This window comes from Nerophis ophidion, linkage group LG11 (genome assembly GCF_033978795.1).
Source record: "Nerophis ophidion isolate RoL-2023_Sa linkage group LG11, RoL_Noph_v1.0, whole genome shotgun sequence".
NCBI classification, from domain to species: domain Eukaryota; kingdom Metazoa; phylum Chordata; class Actinopteri; order Syngnathiformes; family Syngnathidae; genus Nerophis; species Nerophis ophidion.
Genome location: NC_084621.1, coordinates 25,146,333 through 25,163,871, shown reverse-complemented (window position 1 = coordinate 25,163,871; position 17,539 = coordinate 25,146,333). Strand labels below are relative to the sequence as shown.

Sequence of the window (17,539 nt, the reverse complement as noted above, 5' to 3'; positions counted from 1 at the left end):
ACGTCAAAGTGAGACGTCGTGGATAAATGTAGGGAATAGTTCGAGCTTCTCACCTTCAAGATGGTGATGTTCCACGTGAAGCTCTCCACCGCCTTGTGAAGCTTCCTGCCCTTCAGTCCCTCTTTCACTGCCAGGTCATGGAGGTTCTGGTGGAACTCCATCGCTGAACGAGAAGATGTGAGACCGTTGAGAGGACTTCAGCGGCAGCTTGTAAAACAATGCGGCGCCATGAAGGCTTCATGATGGCCACCGTTTCAGACCATTCCTGGTTCTGTTATTTCAAACATAAGTTTAAACAAACTGAACGGCATTCTGTGTTTGATCATAAAGGGTTAACATTGTTATGGAATAATATGCGAGGTGAGGCCTTCAAGAAAAACTGAATTTTCCAAACGACCACCTTCATGCTCTTCAGGGCAGCTTCTTCTAAACCAGGTTCACAAAATAAAGAAAACAATGGGAGCCGCAAAACTCTTTTGAAATTGAAAATGAAATAACACTGCATACGGAGGTTTTTTTTTTGCTTTGTGCTATATATAAACCAGGGGTCTCAGACACGCAGTTTTACATGAATGCGGCTTGACAGCATTACACTTATGTTGAAGAGGTTCATTTAGCCTACTGACATGTATTTACAGTATAAATGGTTGATTTATATAGGCTAGTAAGGTACCTTACTAGCCTATATAAACCAACCATTTATAAATAAAAAGCATTACACTTGCCAACCCTCCCATATTTTCCGGAGGTTTCCGAATTCTCAAAGTATCTATTCTCGCTAATATCTGATGATATTCATCCAAACAACAATAATAAGGGAGTGCTATGTAAATGCTGACTTTAAAAGGGGAACATTATCACAATTTCAAAAGGGTTAAAAACAATAAAAATCAGTTCCCAGTGGCTTGTTTTATTTTTTGAAGTTTTTTTCAAAATTTTACCGGTCCCGGAATATCCCTAAATAAAGCTTTAAAGTGCCTTATTTACCCTATCTTATACAGTGCTGCCAATACAGTGCTGCCAATACAAACAACATGGCGGTTACCACAGCAAGATATAGCGACATTAGCTCGGATTCAGACTCGGATTTCAGCGGCTTAAGCGATTCAACAGATTACGCATGTATTGAAACAGATGGTCGGAGTATGGAGGCAGATAGTGAAAACGAAATTGAAGAAGAAATTGAAGCGATTGAGCCAATAGCTAGTGACGCTATTCGGCCATAGCGTGGGTGTACCTAATGAAGTGGCCCATAGCATGGTTGCCTCATTAGCATCGCCGGTAAAATGTGCAGACCAAACGATCAGTACTTTCGCATCTTGTGACACTGGAGCAACTTAAATCCGTCGATTGGTAAGTGTTTGTTTCGCATTAAATGTGGGTATCTAGTTTCAAATGTACATACAGCTAGCGTAAATAGCATGTTAGCATCGATTAACGTAGCATGTTAGCATCGATTAGCTGGCAGTCATGCCGTGACCAAATATGTCTGATTAGCACATAAGTCAACAACATCAACAAAACTCACCTTTGTAATTTCGTTGACTTAATCGTTGCAAATGCATCTGCAGGTTATCCATACATCGTTGATTATGCAGCTGAGCCACACCAGAGTGACCAAAGAGCCGCATGCGGCTCCGGAGCCGCGGGTTGTCGACCCCTGCTCTAAACCGTGAAAACAATCTTTCACTTCATTCCCATCCTATAGACGACTTTCCGGCAGCCGTGGAATCAAAATATTGATATTATCGCTACCGTGCCTGGGTATTAGTGGTTTTACAACGATTCTCCAGTTCTTGTCTATGTATATTAGGGCAGGGTCGATAAATAAATATTAATATATATCGCAATCGACAGTAATAGATATAAATGTGCATTTGATAAAACATATACAGTATATACATACATACATACATACATATATATATATATATACACATATATAGATATATATATGTGTGTGTGTGTATGTATGTATATATATATATGTATATATATATATATATATATATATATATATATACTAGGGGTGTGGGGAAAAAAATCGATTCTGAATCGCACAACGTATTCGATTCGAATCAATTTTTTCCCACACCCCTAATATATGTATATATATATATATATATATATATATATAAAGTGGGGCAAAAAGTATTTAGTCAGCCACCGATTGTGCAAGTTCTCCCACTTAAAATGATGAGGAAAAAAATATCCAGGAATTCACATTGTAGGAATTTTAAAGACTTTATTTGTAAATTATGGTGGAAAATAAGTATTTGGTCACTTCAAACAAGGAAGATCTCTGGCTCTCACAGCCAGAGATAAAAGACACCTGTCCACAGCCTCAAACAGTCAGACTCCAAACTCCACTATGGCCAAGATCAAAGAGCTGTCGAAGGACACCAGGAAAAGAATTGTAGACCTGCACCAGACTGGGAAGAGTGAATCTACAATAGGCAAGCAGCTTGGTGTGAAAAAATCAACTGTGGGAGCAATTATCAGAAAATGGAAGACATACAAGACCACTGATAATCTCCCTCGATCTGGGGCTCAATGCAAGATCTCCTCCCTTGAGGTCAAAATGATCTTGAGAATGGTGAGCAAAAATCACAGAACCACACGTGGGGGCCTGGTGAATGACCTGTAGAAAGCTGGGACCAAAGAAACAAAGGTTACTACAGTAACACACTACGCCGACAGGGACTCAAAATCATGCAGTGCCAGACGTGTCCCCCAGCTTGAGCCAGTGCATGTCCAGGCCCGTCTGAAGTTTGCCAGAGAGCACATGGATAATATAGCAGAGGTTTGGGAGAATGTCACGTGGTCAGATGAAACCAAAATACAACTTTTTGGTATAAACTCAAATCGTCGTGTTTGGAGGAAGAAGAATACTGAGCTGCATCCCAAGAACACCAGACCTACTGTGAAGCATGGTGGTGGAAACATCATGCTTTGGGGCTTTTTTTCTGCTAAGGGGACAGGATGACTGATCCGTGTTAAGGAAAGAATGTATCGTGACATTTTGAGTCAAAACCTCCTTCCATCAGTGAGAGCTTTGAAGATGAAACATGGCTGGGTCTTCCAGCATGACAATGATCCCAAACACACCGCCCGGGCAATGAAGGAGTTGCTTCGTAAGAAGCATTTGAAAGTCCTGGAGTGGTCTAGCCAGTATCCAGACCTCAACCCCATAGAAAACCTGTGGAGGGAGTTGAAAGTCCGTGTTGCTCGGCGACAGCCCCAAAACATCACTGCTCTCGAGAAGATCTGCATAGAGGAATGGGTCAAAATACTAGCTACTGTGTGTGCAAACCTGGTAAAGACCTATAGCAATTATTTGACCTCTGTTATTGCCAACAAAGGTGATATAACAAGGTATTAAGTTGAATTTTTGTCATTGACCAAATACTTATTTTCCACCATAATTTACAGATACATTCTTTAAAATTCCTACAATGTGAATTCCTGGATTTTTTTTTTTCACATTCTGTCTCTCACAGTTGAAGTGTACCTATGATGAAAATTACAGACCTCTGTCATCATTTTAAGTGGGAGAACTTGCACAATAAGTGGCTGACTAAATACTTTTTTGCCCCACTGTATATACACACACAAGCATCTGACATCACAAAGATAAGACCTTCTGGAGGAAAGGTCTGAGGTCAGATGAAACAAAAATGGAGCTGTTTGGTCACAATACCCAGCAATAGGTTTAGAGGAGAAAAGGTGAGGCCTTTAATCCCAAGAACACCACACCTACCGTCAGGCATGGTGGTTTGATTGATTGAAACTTTTATTAGTAGATTGCACATATTCTGTACATTTGTCCACAAAATGGTAAAACCGAATAAGTTTTTGAACTTGTTAAGGTCGGGGTCCACGTTAATCAATTCATGGTTAATATGTATGGTGGTGGTATTCTTCCCTTCCTTCTTTCCTTGTTTGTTCCCCCTTCCTTCCTTTTTTAAGTAATTTCTTCTTTCTCTACTTCCTTCTTCTTTTCTTCCTTCCTTCATTTTCTTCTTCCCTTCTGTTGTCCTTCTTTCTGTCATTTATTTCCTTCTCCTTCCTTTTTTTTCCTTTCCTCCTTCCTCTCTTGTTTTTTTTTCATTTTTTCCTTTACCTTCTTTCTTCACCCTTCTTTCCTTGTTTCTGACATTTATTTCCTTCTCTCATTTCCCTTCTGTCTTTTTTCCTTCACTCCTTTCTTTCTTCCTTCATCTCTGTCTTTCTTTTCTTTTTTCCTTCATTTTTTTTCTTTAATTTTTTTCCCCTCCTGTCGTCCTTTCCGTCAATTCTTGCCTCCCCTTCCTTCTTTTTTCCTCTTTCCTTTCTTGTTTCTTTTTTAATGTTTTCCTTTACCTTCTTTCTTCACGCTTCCTTTCTTGTTTCTAGCATTTTTTTCTTCTCTCCTTTTGTTCTTCTTTTCTTTCTTCCTTCCTCTTTGTCCTTCTCTCCATCTTTTCCTCCCTTCTTTCTTTCCTTGTTTCTTCCCCCTTCCTTCCTTCTTTAAGTAATTTCTTCCTTCTTTACTTTCTTCCTTTCTTCTTCTTTCTTCCTTCCTCTCTGTCCTTCTCTCCTTCTTTTCTTCTTTCTTTCATTTTCTTTTTTCATTTTTTTCTTCCTTCTGTCGTCCTTCTTTCTATCATTTCTTTCCTTCCCCTTCCTTCATTTTGCTTTCCTCCTTCCTTTCTTGTTTCTTTTTTAATTGTTTCCTTTACCTTCTTTCTTCACCCTTCCTTCCTTGTTTCTGTCATTTATTTCCTTCTCTTCTTTCTTCCTTATTTTTTTTCTTCCTTCCTCTCTGTCTTCTCTCCTTTTCCTTCTTCCTTCATTTTCTTATCTATTTTTTTCTTCCCTTCTGTCGTCTTTTTTTCCGTCATTTCTTTTCTTCCCCTGCTTTCTTGTTCCTTTCCTCCTTCCTTTGTTTCTTTTTTTATTATTTCCTTTACCTTCTTTCTTCACCCATCCTTCCTTGTGTCTGACATTTATTTCCTTCTCTCCTTTCACTTTGTCATTTTTCCTTCCCTCCTTTCTTTCTTCCTTCCTCTCTATCCTTCCTTTCTTCATTTTCTTCATTCATTTTTTTATTTCCTTTTGTTGTCCTTCTTTCCGTCATTTTCTTCCCTTTCCTTCTTTTTTCTTTTCTCCCTCCTTTCTTGTTTCCTTTATTCCTTCCCCTCCATTTTCCCCTTTTTTACTTCTTTACTCAATTTCCTTCTTTCATTTTTTACTTCTCTCTCATTTATTTCCTTCTCCCCTTTCCCTTCTTTATTTTTCCTTCCTTCCCTTCTTTCTTATTTCCTTTCTTCCTTCCTCTGTCCTTCTTTTCGCTTTTTTCCTTCTCTTCTCTTTCTTTTCCTCTCTCTTTCTTTCCATCACTCCTTTCTTTTTTACGTTTCCTCTTTTCTTTGCTTCCTTTTTGTTCTTCCATCCACTTGAGCACTATTTACACAACAATGTTTGCGTTGATTTCTTTTCAATGCATAGCAAATATTTCCCACTACACAAGTTGTAAACTGACTGCTGTACAGTATATTCAGGATTACTTCCTGTCGTATTTTTCTCAACAACATCTGTATGAGAAAATATTTACAGGAGCATAACTGCTGTCGAGCAATTGCGTAACGCCACCTTCCGTATGGAGTTGTTAACGTAGAAGGAATCCTTCCACGCTCGGAGGAAGACGAGAGAATTGAGGTCAGCTGATGGAGTGCGTCCGCGTTCAACTCGACGTTTGCTGTCCTTGCAGAATCACACTGCGGAGAACGATTTTCCCTCCTCATTGCCTGCCAGACTCTGTCCAGTGTTGCTAGGCAACCACCCCTCTGTGTGTCGGATGAACGTGTGCACCTTAAGCAGTCGTGAACGAGATGTCTACAGCAAGCTTGTCGAGAAAAATGTGGAGGTAAAGAGCATGAGGGAGATCTTCTGCTGGTGTCGGACTCCACAGGCCAGAAAATAACACGACCCCTCGCCTATTACGGCCAATTCCCCGCCGGGGGGGTCTCTCCTCGCGTCTCCATGGCAACTGCACCAACAGGCGCCGAGGGGTCGAAGGGAGGGGGAGTGCGGTGACTCCAGCCGACGGAAACGCTGCCGCCGGAAGCGTGACTGTGTTGCAGCTGAGCGTGCCGGAGAGCGTCGACGCTCCACATGAAAGCAGCAGCGAGCGGGAAATGCCGGAGAACGCCGCATGAAGCGGATCTTTGCTCTCTTCAGCCGCTCGGGGCGCTTCGTCGGTAAATGAACGTCGCACGCGTGCGCTTCCCTCTTCCTCCTACGTTTCCTCGCTTTCCAGCTGGGGGCTTCTTTTGGGCAATAAAAAAGCAATAACGGTCTAACCCGTTTGCACGCTGCACACACACACACACACACACACACACACACACACAGGCAAGCACACGCACACACGCACGCACACACACAAAGTGAGAGGACAGGATTTCTGCAGAATGCGGTCACAGCAAGTGTTTGCCCTGCATTTTTTCACCCATATGAGATGGCTGTCACTAAGGGTGGGCGACACACAGTCAGCATTTTTGTTATGCAAATTTGTAGATTTTTGGTTAAAAAAAATTAAAAAAAGGTTTTAATATATATTGTGTTTTTTTTCCCCCCAACAGAAATTCACCCAAAGCAAATAATTAATAAATACATGACAATAGGCCAGTACGGTATAGTGGTACAGCGGTACTAATGAGTGATAATGTACCGTATTTTCCGGACTATAAAGCCACTTAAAATCTTTTTTTTTTTTCTCAAATCTTGACAATGCGCCTTATAACCCGGTTTGATTGATTGACTGATTGATTGAAACTTTTATTAGTAGATTACACAGTTCAGTACATATTCCGTACAATTGAACACTGAATGGTAACACCCGAATAAGTTTTTCAACTTGTTTAAGTCGGGGTCCACGTTAATCAAGTCATGGTCCAAATATATACTATCGGCATAATACAGTCATCATACAAGTTAATCAATTACCATGAATTGATTAACGTGGACCCCGACTTAAAGAAGTTGAAAAACTTTTTCGGGTGTTACCATTTAGTGGTCAATTGTACGGAATATGTACTGTACTGTGCAATCTACTAATAAATGTTTCAATCAATCAGTCAATCAATCAAATCATCAGAGTATATACATTGAATTACGGGATATGAGGATGGGATGTGGAGGGGAAGAGGGGGTAAGGTAAGGTGCACCTAATGTAAGGAATAATGTCAGTTGAGCTTACTCACCTCGAAGCTATTTTATTTGGTATATGTTGTAATGATTAGTGTGAGCAGTAGATGGCTGTCAAACATAAGAGATATGTGTAGACTGCACTATGAAGGCAATATGCCTCAAGGAAACACCAACATTTTAAATGTTCCATTGAAAATATATAACATTACACACGGCGCTCAGAAATCTATCAAAATGTTTTACTACGACTTTGGTAAGCTATGAAGCCACACCACTTGAATAATTGTCGGCGCATTAAACATAAAAGTATTATTATAGTGTGTGTAAAAGGTAAGATATTATCTGGCGTTTTGTTTTGCAATATTATGCAAAAGCAACTTTTCTTACCTTCTGGTACCTGCTGATCTGTATTTGGGATCTGCATAAACCCTTAATATACAACACGGGGGTGTATATTGTAGCATCCCGGAAGAGTTAGTGCTGCAAGGGTTTCTGGGTATTTGCCCTGTTGTGTTTATGTTGTGTTACTGTGCGGATCCATCCAACCATCCATTTTTCTACCGCTTGTCCCATTTGGGGACCCTATCTCATCGCCACCTCATCGCAGGGCCAACACAGATAGACAGACAACATTCACACTCACATTCACACACTAGGGCCAATTTAGTGTAGCCAATCAACCTATCCCCAGGTGCATGTTTTTGGAGGCGGGAGGAAGCCGAAGTACCCGGAGGGAACCCACGCAGTCACGGGGAGAACATACAAACTCCACATAGAAAGATCCTGAGCCCGGGATTGAACTCAGGACTACTCAGGACCTTCGTATTGTGAGGCACAAGCACTAACCCCTCTTCTGCCCTAAATCTAATCCATTATTATTATTATTATAATTGTCACACACACACTAAGTGTGGTGAAATGTGTCCTCTGCATTTGACCCAACCCCTTGTTCACCCCATTGGAAGGTGAGGGGAGCAGTGAGCAGCAGCGGTGGCCGCGCCCGGGAATCATTTTGGGGATTTAACCCCCAATTCCAACCCTTGATGCCGAGTGCCAAGCAGGGAAGTAATGGATCCCATTTTTATAGTCTTTGGTATGATAGATACATAGATAGCGGAGCGACGTATGTAAGTCGCACCTGCCGAAAATGCATTATAAAGAAGGAAAAAAACATATATAAGTCGCACTAGAGTATAAGTCGCATTTTTGGGGGGAAATTCATTTTAATAAAACCAAACACCAAGAATAGACATTTGAAAGGCAATTTAAAATAAATAAAGAATAGTGAACAACAGGCTGAATAAGTGTGTTATATGACGCATAAATAACCAACTGAGAAGGTGCCTGGTATGTTAACGTAACATATTATGGTAAAAGTCATTCAAATAACTATAACATATAGAACATGCTATACGTTTACCGAACAATATGTCACTCCTAATCACTAAATCTCATGAAATCTTATACGTCTAGTCTCTACGTGAATGAGCTAAATAATATTATTTGATATTTTATGGTAATGTGTTGACAATTTCACACATAAGTCGCTCCTGAGTATAAGTCGCACCCCTGGCCAAACTATGAAAATAACTGCGACTTTTAGTCCGAAAAATAAGATAGACAGATAACTAGTAAGGAGACTTGGCCGGGGTTTGAACTTACAATCTACCGATCTCAGGGCGGACAACATAACCACAAGCATACTTGCCAACCTTGAAATATCCGAATTCGGGAGAATTGGGGATTGGGTCCGGGGAACAGGGTTAAGGGTGGTGGAGTATATTTATAGTTAGATTTCACTGAATTTTAATGTTCATTTATTTACATATATACACACAGATAACACTCCTCTCGACTCATTGTTGTATTTGAAAGTCCAATGCTTTGCAGCCAGTAGCCCAGCCTTTGAAGGAGCATAGGTATGGGCAGCATCTGTGACATTTAATTTGCAGGAAAGGAGGTGAGTTTAGGGTTGTATTGTCCATCCTCGTTCTATTTTCTGTCACTATTTTTTTTGGGACATCGCTACTTGCCGTAGTTTTGAAGCAAAGCATGACGGGATTCCGGTTGTTGTGTGTCAGTGAATTAACGTGCCGGCTTGAATAAACACACGCTGAGAAATAGCTCCGTGCCTGCTTGCTTTATGGGTTATGATAAACCTATAGATAACAGAGACATACATAATAGTCTCCTTCTTGTTGTGTTTGCAGTTGTCCACTCTCCAAAAGTCATAGATGTTTTATAACGTTGTTTATATGGAATAAAAGTGGACGTGACGACAGGCTGTCCTCTAGGGGTGTGGGAAAAAAATTGTTTCGAATACGAATCGCGAATCTCACGTGGTGCGATTCAAAATCGATTCTCTTTTTTTTTTTTAAATACATTTTTTTTGTTGTATTTTTTTTAATCAATCCAACAAAACAATACACAGCAATACCATAACAATGCAATCCAATTCCAAAACCAAACCTGACCCAGCAAGACTCAGAACTGCAACAAACAGAGTAATTGAAAGGAGACACAAACACGACACAGAACAAACCAAAAGTAGTGAAACAAAAATGAAAATGATCAACAGTATCAATATTAGTTATAATTTCAGCATAGCAGTGATTAAAAATCCCTCATTGACATTATCATTAGACATTTATACAAATAAAAAATAAAGAACAATAGTGTCCCAGTGGCTTACACTTGCATCGCATCTCATAAGCTTGACAACACACTGTGTCCAATGTTTTCACAAAGATAAAATAAGTTGTATTTTTGGTTCGCTTAATAGTTAAAACAAATTTACATTATTGCAATCAGTTGATAAAACATTGTCCTCTATCCATCCATCCATCATCTTCCGCTTAGCCGAGGTCGGGTCGCGGGGGCAGCAGCCTAAGCAGGGAAGCCCAGACTTCCCTCTCCCCAGCCACTTCGTCTAGCTCTTCCCGGGGGATCCCGAGGCGTTCCCAGGCCAGCCGGGAGACATAGTCTTCTCAACGTGTCCTGGGTCTTCCCCGTGGCCTCCTACCGGTTGAACGTGCCCTAAACACCTCCCTAGGGAGGCGTTTGGGTGGCATCCTGACCAGATGCCCGAGCCACTTCATCTGGCTCTTCTCAATGTGGAGGAGCAGCGGCTTTACTTTGAGCTCCTCCCGGATGGCAGAGCTTCTCACCCTATCTCTAAGAGAGAGCCCCGCCACACGGCGGAGGAAACTCATTTCGGCCGCTTGTACCCGTGATCTAATCCTTTCGGTCATGACCCAAAGCTCATGACCATAGGTGAGGATGGGAACGTAGATCGACCGGTAAATGGAGAGCTTTGCCTTCCGGCTCAGCTCCTTCTTCACCACAACGGATCGATACAACGTCCGCATTACTGAAGACGCCGCACCGATCTGCCTGTCGATCTCACGATCCACTCTTCCCCCACCCGTGAACAAGACTCCTAGGTACTTGAACTCCTCCACTTGGGGCAGGGTCTCCTCCCCAACCCGGAGATGGCATTCCACCCTTTTCCGGGCGAGAACCATTGACTCGGACTTGGAGGTGCTGATTCTCATTCCGGTCGCTTCACACTCGGCTGCGAACCGATCCAGTGAGAGCTGAAGATCCCGTCAGAGAGAGTTTCAACTCCCACCTCCGGAAGAACTTTGAACATGTCACGAGGGAGGTGCGGGACATTGAGTCCGAGTGGACCATGTTCCGAACCTCTATTGTCGAGGCGGCTGACTGGAGCTGTGGCCGCAAGGTTGAAGCCTTTTTTTTTTTTTTTTTAATCTACTACTCTGCTAGCATTTCAGCGGACTGGGGTAGATCTTGCTGAAATATTATGTATTGAATGAATACAAATTCGTTTTGAATCGGAAAAATATCGTTTTTCAATCGAGAATCGTGTGGAATCGAAAAAAAATCGACATATAGTCGAATCGCGATCCCAAGAATCGATATTGAATCGAATCGTGGGACCCCCAAATATCCGCAGCTTTACTGTCCTCACTCAGGTCCGACTGGAAATCGGGAGAAATCCGGGAAAATGGTTGAGATTTTCGAGAGAGGTATTGAAATTCGGGTGTCCCCCGGAAAATTTGGGAGGGTTGGCAAGTATGACCACTGAGTAGGAGTAGTAGCAATCACACACGACTTAAAATGTCCATACACAGCAGAATAGTCGCGTTGCTTGCAGGGTTTTTGTGTGTTTGGCTCACACACACAAGACAACAACACTGAGGTTGTTCACTTTTATTGAGATTATCACAACAAACTTGATTTTTTTGGGGGGGATTTATCTGCTTGCTTTTGGGTTTAACAACACGCCACAGGCGTCCCGTTCCTTGTGTGAGTGTGTGTTTCCCTCTATTGTAACAGCTTATGCAAGGCTTCTTTGATTAAGTAACTGAGCAGAGGAAGCGCTCAAAGCTTATAGGAACCCAGCTAACATGGACGATGTCCACACTTTTACTTTTGTTTATCTTTGTTCTCTTGTCATTGAGGACGTGTTTGCGCTGACGTGATGGATCACTGCAACAGTAACCATCCTGTTGATGTTACAGAGGGGACAGGGTTTGCGGTGACCCACTTCCTGTGCGACGCTGCACGCACAGGTGATTTCGCCTGGACAACCTTTCGCCTTGGTCAGCGTGCCACCTGGTTTTGATCCAAGAATAATTAATATTGTTTGACTTTGTCGAGCCAAAGACTGGCTGATTGTGTTGTTTGTCCTCTCACTTCTGTCTGCTAGCAGAAGTGGCGACTGCCAAAAGAGGCGTTTGTCAAGCGGAGGCTCGCACTATGTGTGTAACAATAACAGTTACATCACATCCTGGAGAGCAGCGCAGCTTGAAAAGATGTCAGGCAGAAGCAGAAGCAGAAGCAGAAGCGGAAGCAGAGCTCCAAATAGCATCTTGTTTAGTTTTAAAATATCCTGAAGTGTTTCAGAAGCACGATCATTGAGAAAGATGAGCCAGCCAGTTTTTTTTTTTAGCCACTTAAGAGCAGAGATTTTCAACCCTTTTTGAGCCAAGACACAAAAATCCGGGGGCACACCACGAGCAGAAATCATTAAAAAAAACTGACCTCCATCCATCCATCCATCTTCTATCGCTTATTCGAGGTTGGGTCGGGTTTATGTACAAACCCGGTTTCCATATAAGTTAAGAAATTGTGTTGGATGTAAATATAAACGGAATACAATGATTTCCAAATCATTTTCAACCCATATTCAGTTGAATATGCTACAAAGACAACATATTTGATGTTCAAATTGATAAACATTTTTTTTTGTTGCAAATAATCATTAACTTTAAAATTTGATGTCAGCAACACGTGACAAAGAAGTTTGGAAAAGTGGCAATAAAAACTGATAAAATTGAGGAATGCTAATCAAACACTTATCTGGAACATCCCACAGGTGTGCAGGCTAATTGGGAACAGGTGGGTGCGATGATTGGGTATAAAAACAGCTTCCCAAAAAATGCTCATTCTTTCACAAGAAAGGATGGGGCGAGGTACACCCCTTTGTCCACAACTACGTGAGCAAATAGTCAAACAGTTTAAGAACAACGTTTTTCAAAGTGCAATTGCAAAACAAAATAGGGATTTCAGCATCTACGGTCCATAATATCACCAAAAAGTTCAGAAAATCTGAAGAAATCCCTCCACGTAAGCGGCATGGCCGGAAACCAACATTGAATGACCGTGACCTTCGATCCCTCACACTGCACTGTATCAAAAAACAACATCAATCTCTAAAGGATATCACCACATGGGCTCAGGAACACTTCAGAAAACCACTGTCACTAAATACAGTTCGTCGCTACATCTGTAAGTGCAAGTTAAAGCTCTACTATGCAAAGCGGAAGCCATTGATCAACATCCAGAAACGCCGCAGGCTTCTCTGGGCCCGAGATCATCTATGATCAAGGATCTCAAACTCATTTTAACTGGGGGCCACTGGATGCAGAAATTGGGTGAGGCTGGGCCGCAGGAAAACATTTCTTGATATATAATGTGAAAAGTTGTGGTCCCAACACTGACCCCCGAGTTACCCCACTAGGGATAACTCGGGTCTGTTGGTATGTTATTTCTCGCCTGTACAAATTGCGTTCTGTTCGAGAGATAACTTTTTATCTATTTTAAAAAGGTCTCTCTAACTCCACGTCTGCAGTTCGTCAATTAGAATACTGTGGTTTAATGAGTCAAAGGCTTTTTTAGGTCAATAGCATAGAGTTTGTTGTCTAGTCCATCCATCCATCTTCTTCCGCTTATCCGAGATCAGTTCACGGGGGCAGCAGCCTAAGCAGGGAAGCCCCGGCTTTCCTCTCCCCAGCCACTTCCTCCAGCTCTTCCCGGGGGATCCCGAGGCGGTCCCAGGCCAGCCGGGAGACATACTCTTCCCATTGCGTCCTGGGTCTTCCCCGTGGCTTTTTACCAGTCGAACGTGCCCAAAACACCTCCGAAGGAGGTTTCTGGGTGGCATCCTGACCAGATGCCCGAACCACCTCATCTGACTCCTCTCGATGAGGAGGAGCAGCGGCTTTAGTTTGAGCTCCTCCCGGATGACAGAGCTTCTCACCTTATCTCTAAGGGAGAGCCCCGCCACCCGGCGAAGGAAACTAATTTTGTCCGCTTGCACCCGTAATCATGTCCTTTCGGTCATAACCCAAAGCTCATGACTATAGGTGAGGATGGGAATCTAGATTGACCAGTAAATTGAGAGCTTTGCCTTCCGGCTCAGCTCCTTCTTCACCACGACGGATCGATACAGCGTCCGCATTCCTGAAGATGCCGCACCGATCCGCCTGTCGATCTTCCCCTCACTCATGAACAAGATTCCGAGGTACTTGAAGTCCTCCACTTGGGGCAGGGTCTTCTCCCCAACCCGGAGATGAACGAAACGAAACAAAACTCTGTTAACAGTAAAAAGTCGTTGTCGCAATTGTTGGATATGACTTTAAACCGTAACCAATCTTGCATCAATATAGTTCTTGTCTCAAATAAGCTGTACTGTCACCACCTGTCACATCACGCCCTGACTTATTTGGAGTTTTTTGCTGTTTTCCTATGTGTAGTGTTTTAGTTCAATCTATCAATCAAGCAGTGTTTATTTATATAGCCCTAAATCACAAGTGTCTCAAAGGGCTGCACAAGCCACAATGACATCCTCAGTTCAGAGCCCACATAAGTTATTGTGTTGCGCTCCTATTTTGGTGACTTTTTCTCTTTTTTGGGGTATTTTCCTGTAGCAATTTCATGTCTTTCTTGGAGCGATATTTCCCGCATCTACTTTGCTTCAGTAATCATGATGAGATTGAGGCTCCAGCGAGCCCGAAAGGGAGAAGCGGTAGAAAATGGATGGTTGAATGGATGGAATATTTCAGTTTTTTTATCCATCTTTGTGGGGACATTGTTGATGGTCATATCATGTTCGGATTTACATTGTGGACGCCGTCTTTGCTCCACAGTAAGTCTTTGTTGTCGCCCAGCATTCTGTTTTTGTTTACTTTGTAGCCAGTTTAGTTGTAGTTTCGTTCTGCATAGCCTTCCCTAAGCTTCAATGCCTTTTCTTAGCGGCACTTACCTTTTGTTTATCTTTGGTTTAAGAAATAAACATCAAGCATTAGAGATAGGGCGAGAATCTCCGTCATCCGGGAGGAACTCAGAGTAAAGCTGCTGCTCCTCCACATTGAGAGGAGACAGATGAGGTGGTTTGGGCATCTGCTCAGTCAGGATGCCACCCGCATGCCTCCCTCGGGAGGTGTTTAGGGAAGACCCAGGACACGTTGGGAAGACTTTGTCTCGGAATCCCCTGGGAGGAGCTGGACGAAATGGCTGGGGAGAGGGAAGTCTGGGCTTCTCTGCTTAGGCTGCTGCCCCCACAACCCGACCTCGGATAAGCGGAATAAAATTGATGGCTGGCATTAGACACCTTTTTACTTACACGCTGCCTCCCGCTGTTTCCGTCATCTACAAAGCAATTAGCTACGGGCTGCCACCTACTGATATGAAAGAGTATTGCACGGTTACTCTGCCGAGCTCTAGACAGGAAAGACACATTATTTGCGGACTATAATTACTGGTTTGCAAAAAATATTTTTTTACCAAATAGGTGAAATTAGGCACACCAAACTGTATCTCACGACACACTGGTTGGAAAAACACCAACATAGAGTCCGCACTCAAGTTCTTAGCACTTTATCATCACTGAATCAAGACCTCAAAGCATATTAATGACAAAGTTAATGACAGAGAATCTTTAAACACCAGAGAGTCTGTTAGTCCCGATGGCGACGGCGCCCACTCAAACCAAAGCTTTTAATTAAAACGGTCCACGGCTTTCGTGAACTCAGCACTTGTGACTTTTACTTCCGTGTTATTCTCAAGGGCAAATAACACAGAAAGTTTTATATACTTTTATTTTGGCTAGTACGGGGATCGGCAACCCGCCGCTCTTTAGTGCCGCTCCATTTGCTACTTGGAGCTTTTTGAAAAATGTATGAAAATGGAAAGATTTGGGGGGAAAATATGTGAAGTGAAGTGAATTATATTTATATAGCGCTTTTCTCTAGTGACTCAAAGCGCTTTACATAGTGACACCCAATATCTAAGTTACATTTAAACCAGTGTGGGTGGCACTGGGGGCAGGTGGGTAAAGTGTCTTGCCCAAGGACACAACGGCAGTGACTCGGATGGCACAAGCGGGAATCGAACCTGCAACCCTCAAGTTGCTGGCACGGCCACTCTACCAACCGAGCTATGCCGTCCCACAGTAATGTATTAATGTATTAAAAACCTTCCTAATCGATAGAAAGCCCACTGTCTGATATGTTTGTGCTTCACTGATAAGAGTATTCGGCGAGCACCGTTTTGTCCTTCTGATTTGGGCGGTCCTTGAACTCACCGTAGTTTGTGTACATGTACAACTTTCTCCGATGCTGCCACAGAAAGACGTGTTTTATGCCACGCCTTCTTTGTCTTATTTTGTCCATCAAATGTTTTATGTTGTGCGTGAATGCACAACTGTGATCTTTGTTGATGTCATTGACTTGTGTGGAGTGCCAATCAGGCATATTTGTTCAGTGCATGACTGCAAGCTAATCGATGCTAACATGCTAATGACAGTATAATGTCCATGTGTTCATTATTCCTTGTTATATGCATGCGCAGTAGCACTGTTAAACATCTCGTCAGAACACTGCAAGCCTGCAACCTGTAGCAGTTTCATGTCTACCTTGGAGCGATATTTCCCACATCTACTCTGTTTTAGCAATCAAGACGAGATTGAGGCTCCAGCGACCCCGAAAGGGATAAGCAGTAGAAAATGGATGGTTGGATGGATGGAATATTTCAGGGTTTTTTTAATCCGTCTTTGTGGGGACATTGTGGATTGTCATGTGATGTTCGGATGTACATTCTGGACGCCGTCTTTGCTCCACAGTAAGTCTTTGCGGTCGTGCAGCATTCTGTTTTTGTTTACTTTGTAGCCAGTTCGGTTTTAGTTTTGTTCTGCATAGCTTCAATGCCTTCTCTGAGCACTGTTGAACATCTCGTCAGAACACTGCAAATGAGCAACTAGAACATGAATTCATTGCTAATTGCATTTATGCTAATAGGTGTTTATCAGCTCTACCTGGTATCCCATGTGTTTGTTTTATAAACACGGCGCTGCGGCAGGAAACCAAGCATGAAATGAATGTGAGCACTTTTCACTTAGTTTGCGCTCCTCTGTCAGGGCACCGTCCTCTCACCTGCTTTCTGGGTTTGCAGGATCATCTCGTAGACCCCTTCGGAGTTCTCGAGCAACGTCTTGCTGGTCTGGATCACCTGTGGCGAGACCAAACACAGTGTTCGCATTAGCCCTGCGAGCCAAGTCGTCTCGCTGTGGTTTCCGGGAGTCTCTGCGCAGGGAGGTCTCCCAGACACCGGCTGCTATTACAGGAAGGTCTGTGGGTGAGGTTGCTGTGGAAAGTCAAAATTAGAGGGGAGACTCAAGAGGCTTCTATTCACAGTCTTCCCTTTTCACCGTCGACGCCAAAACACGCGTCTCGCTTTGGCCCGCAATTTTTCAAAAAAGAAAATGCACCTCAAGGTAATTTTAGAACAAGAGGAGCGAAAGTCAAACATCAGAGTGAGTCACAGAAGCACGTCATGACGCTGACATCTGTGGATGATACTAAGTTTAGCTCCGCCGGTGGATTGCGCTGACTTGCAGACAGCTATTAATGTGACGGTTGCGTTGAGGTCTTTGGAGAAATCACAGCCACACGGTGGCATAGTGTTAGTCAAGATGCTGTAATGCGGGCTGTCACACATGCAGGTGAACACACGCTTCAGTGCTGATGTCAGTCACAGATAG

At 42.8% G+C, this 17,539-nt stretch overlaps 1 protein-coding gene across 1 annotated transcript in view; it reads right to left on the bottom strand.

Annotated features, from left to right (window-relative positions):
* The window catches only part of LOC133561853 (inactive phospholipase C-like protein 2), a 60,525-nt gene that overhangs the window by 1,443 nt on the left and 41,543 nt on the right, over nt 1-17,539 (bottom strand). The window contains exons 4-5 of the mRNA XM_061915457.1: nt 16,932-17,007; nt 54-163 (exon numbers count right to left, since the gene is read on the bottom strand). Coding sequence (XP_061771441.1) covers nt 54-163; nt 16,932-17,007 — 186 coding nt within the window. The remainder of the gene's footprint in view (nt 1-53; nt 164-16,931; nt 17,008-17,539) is intronic.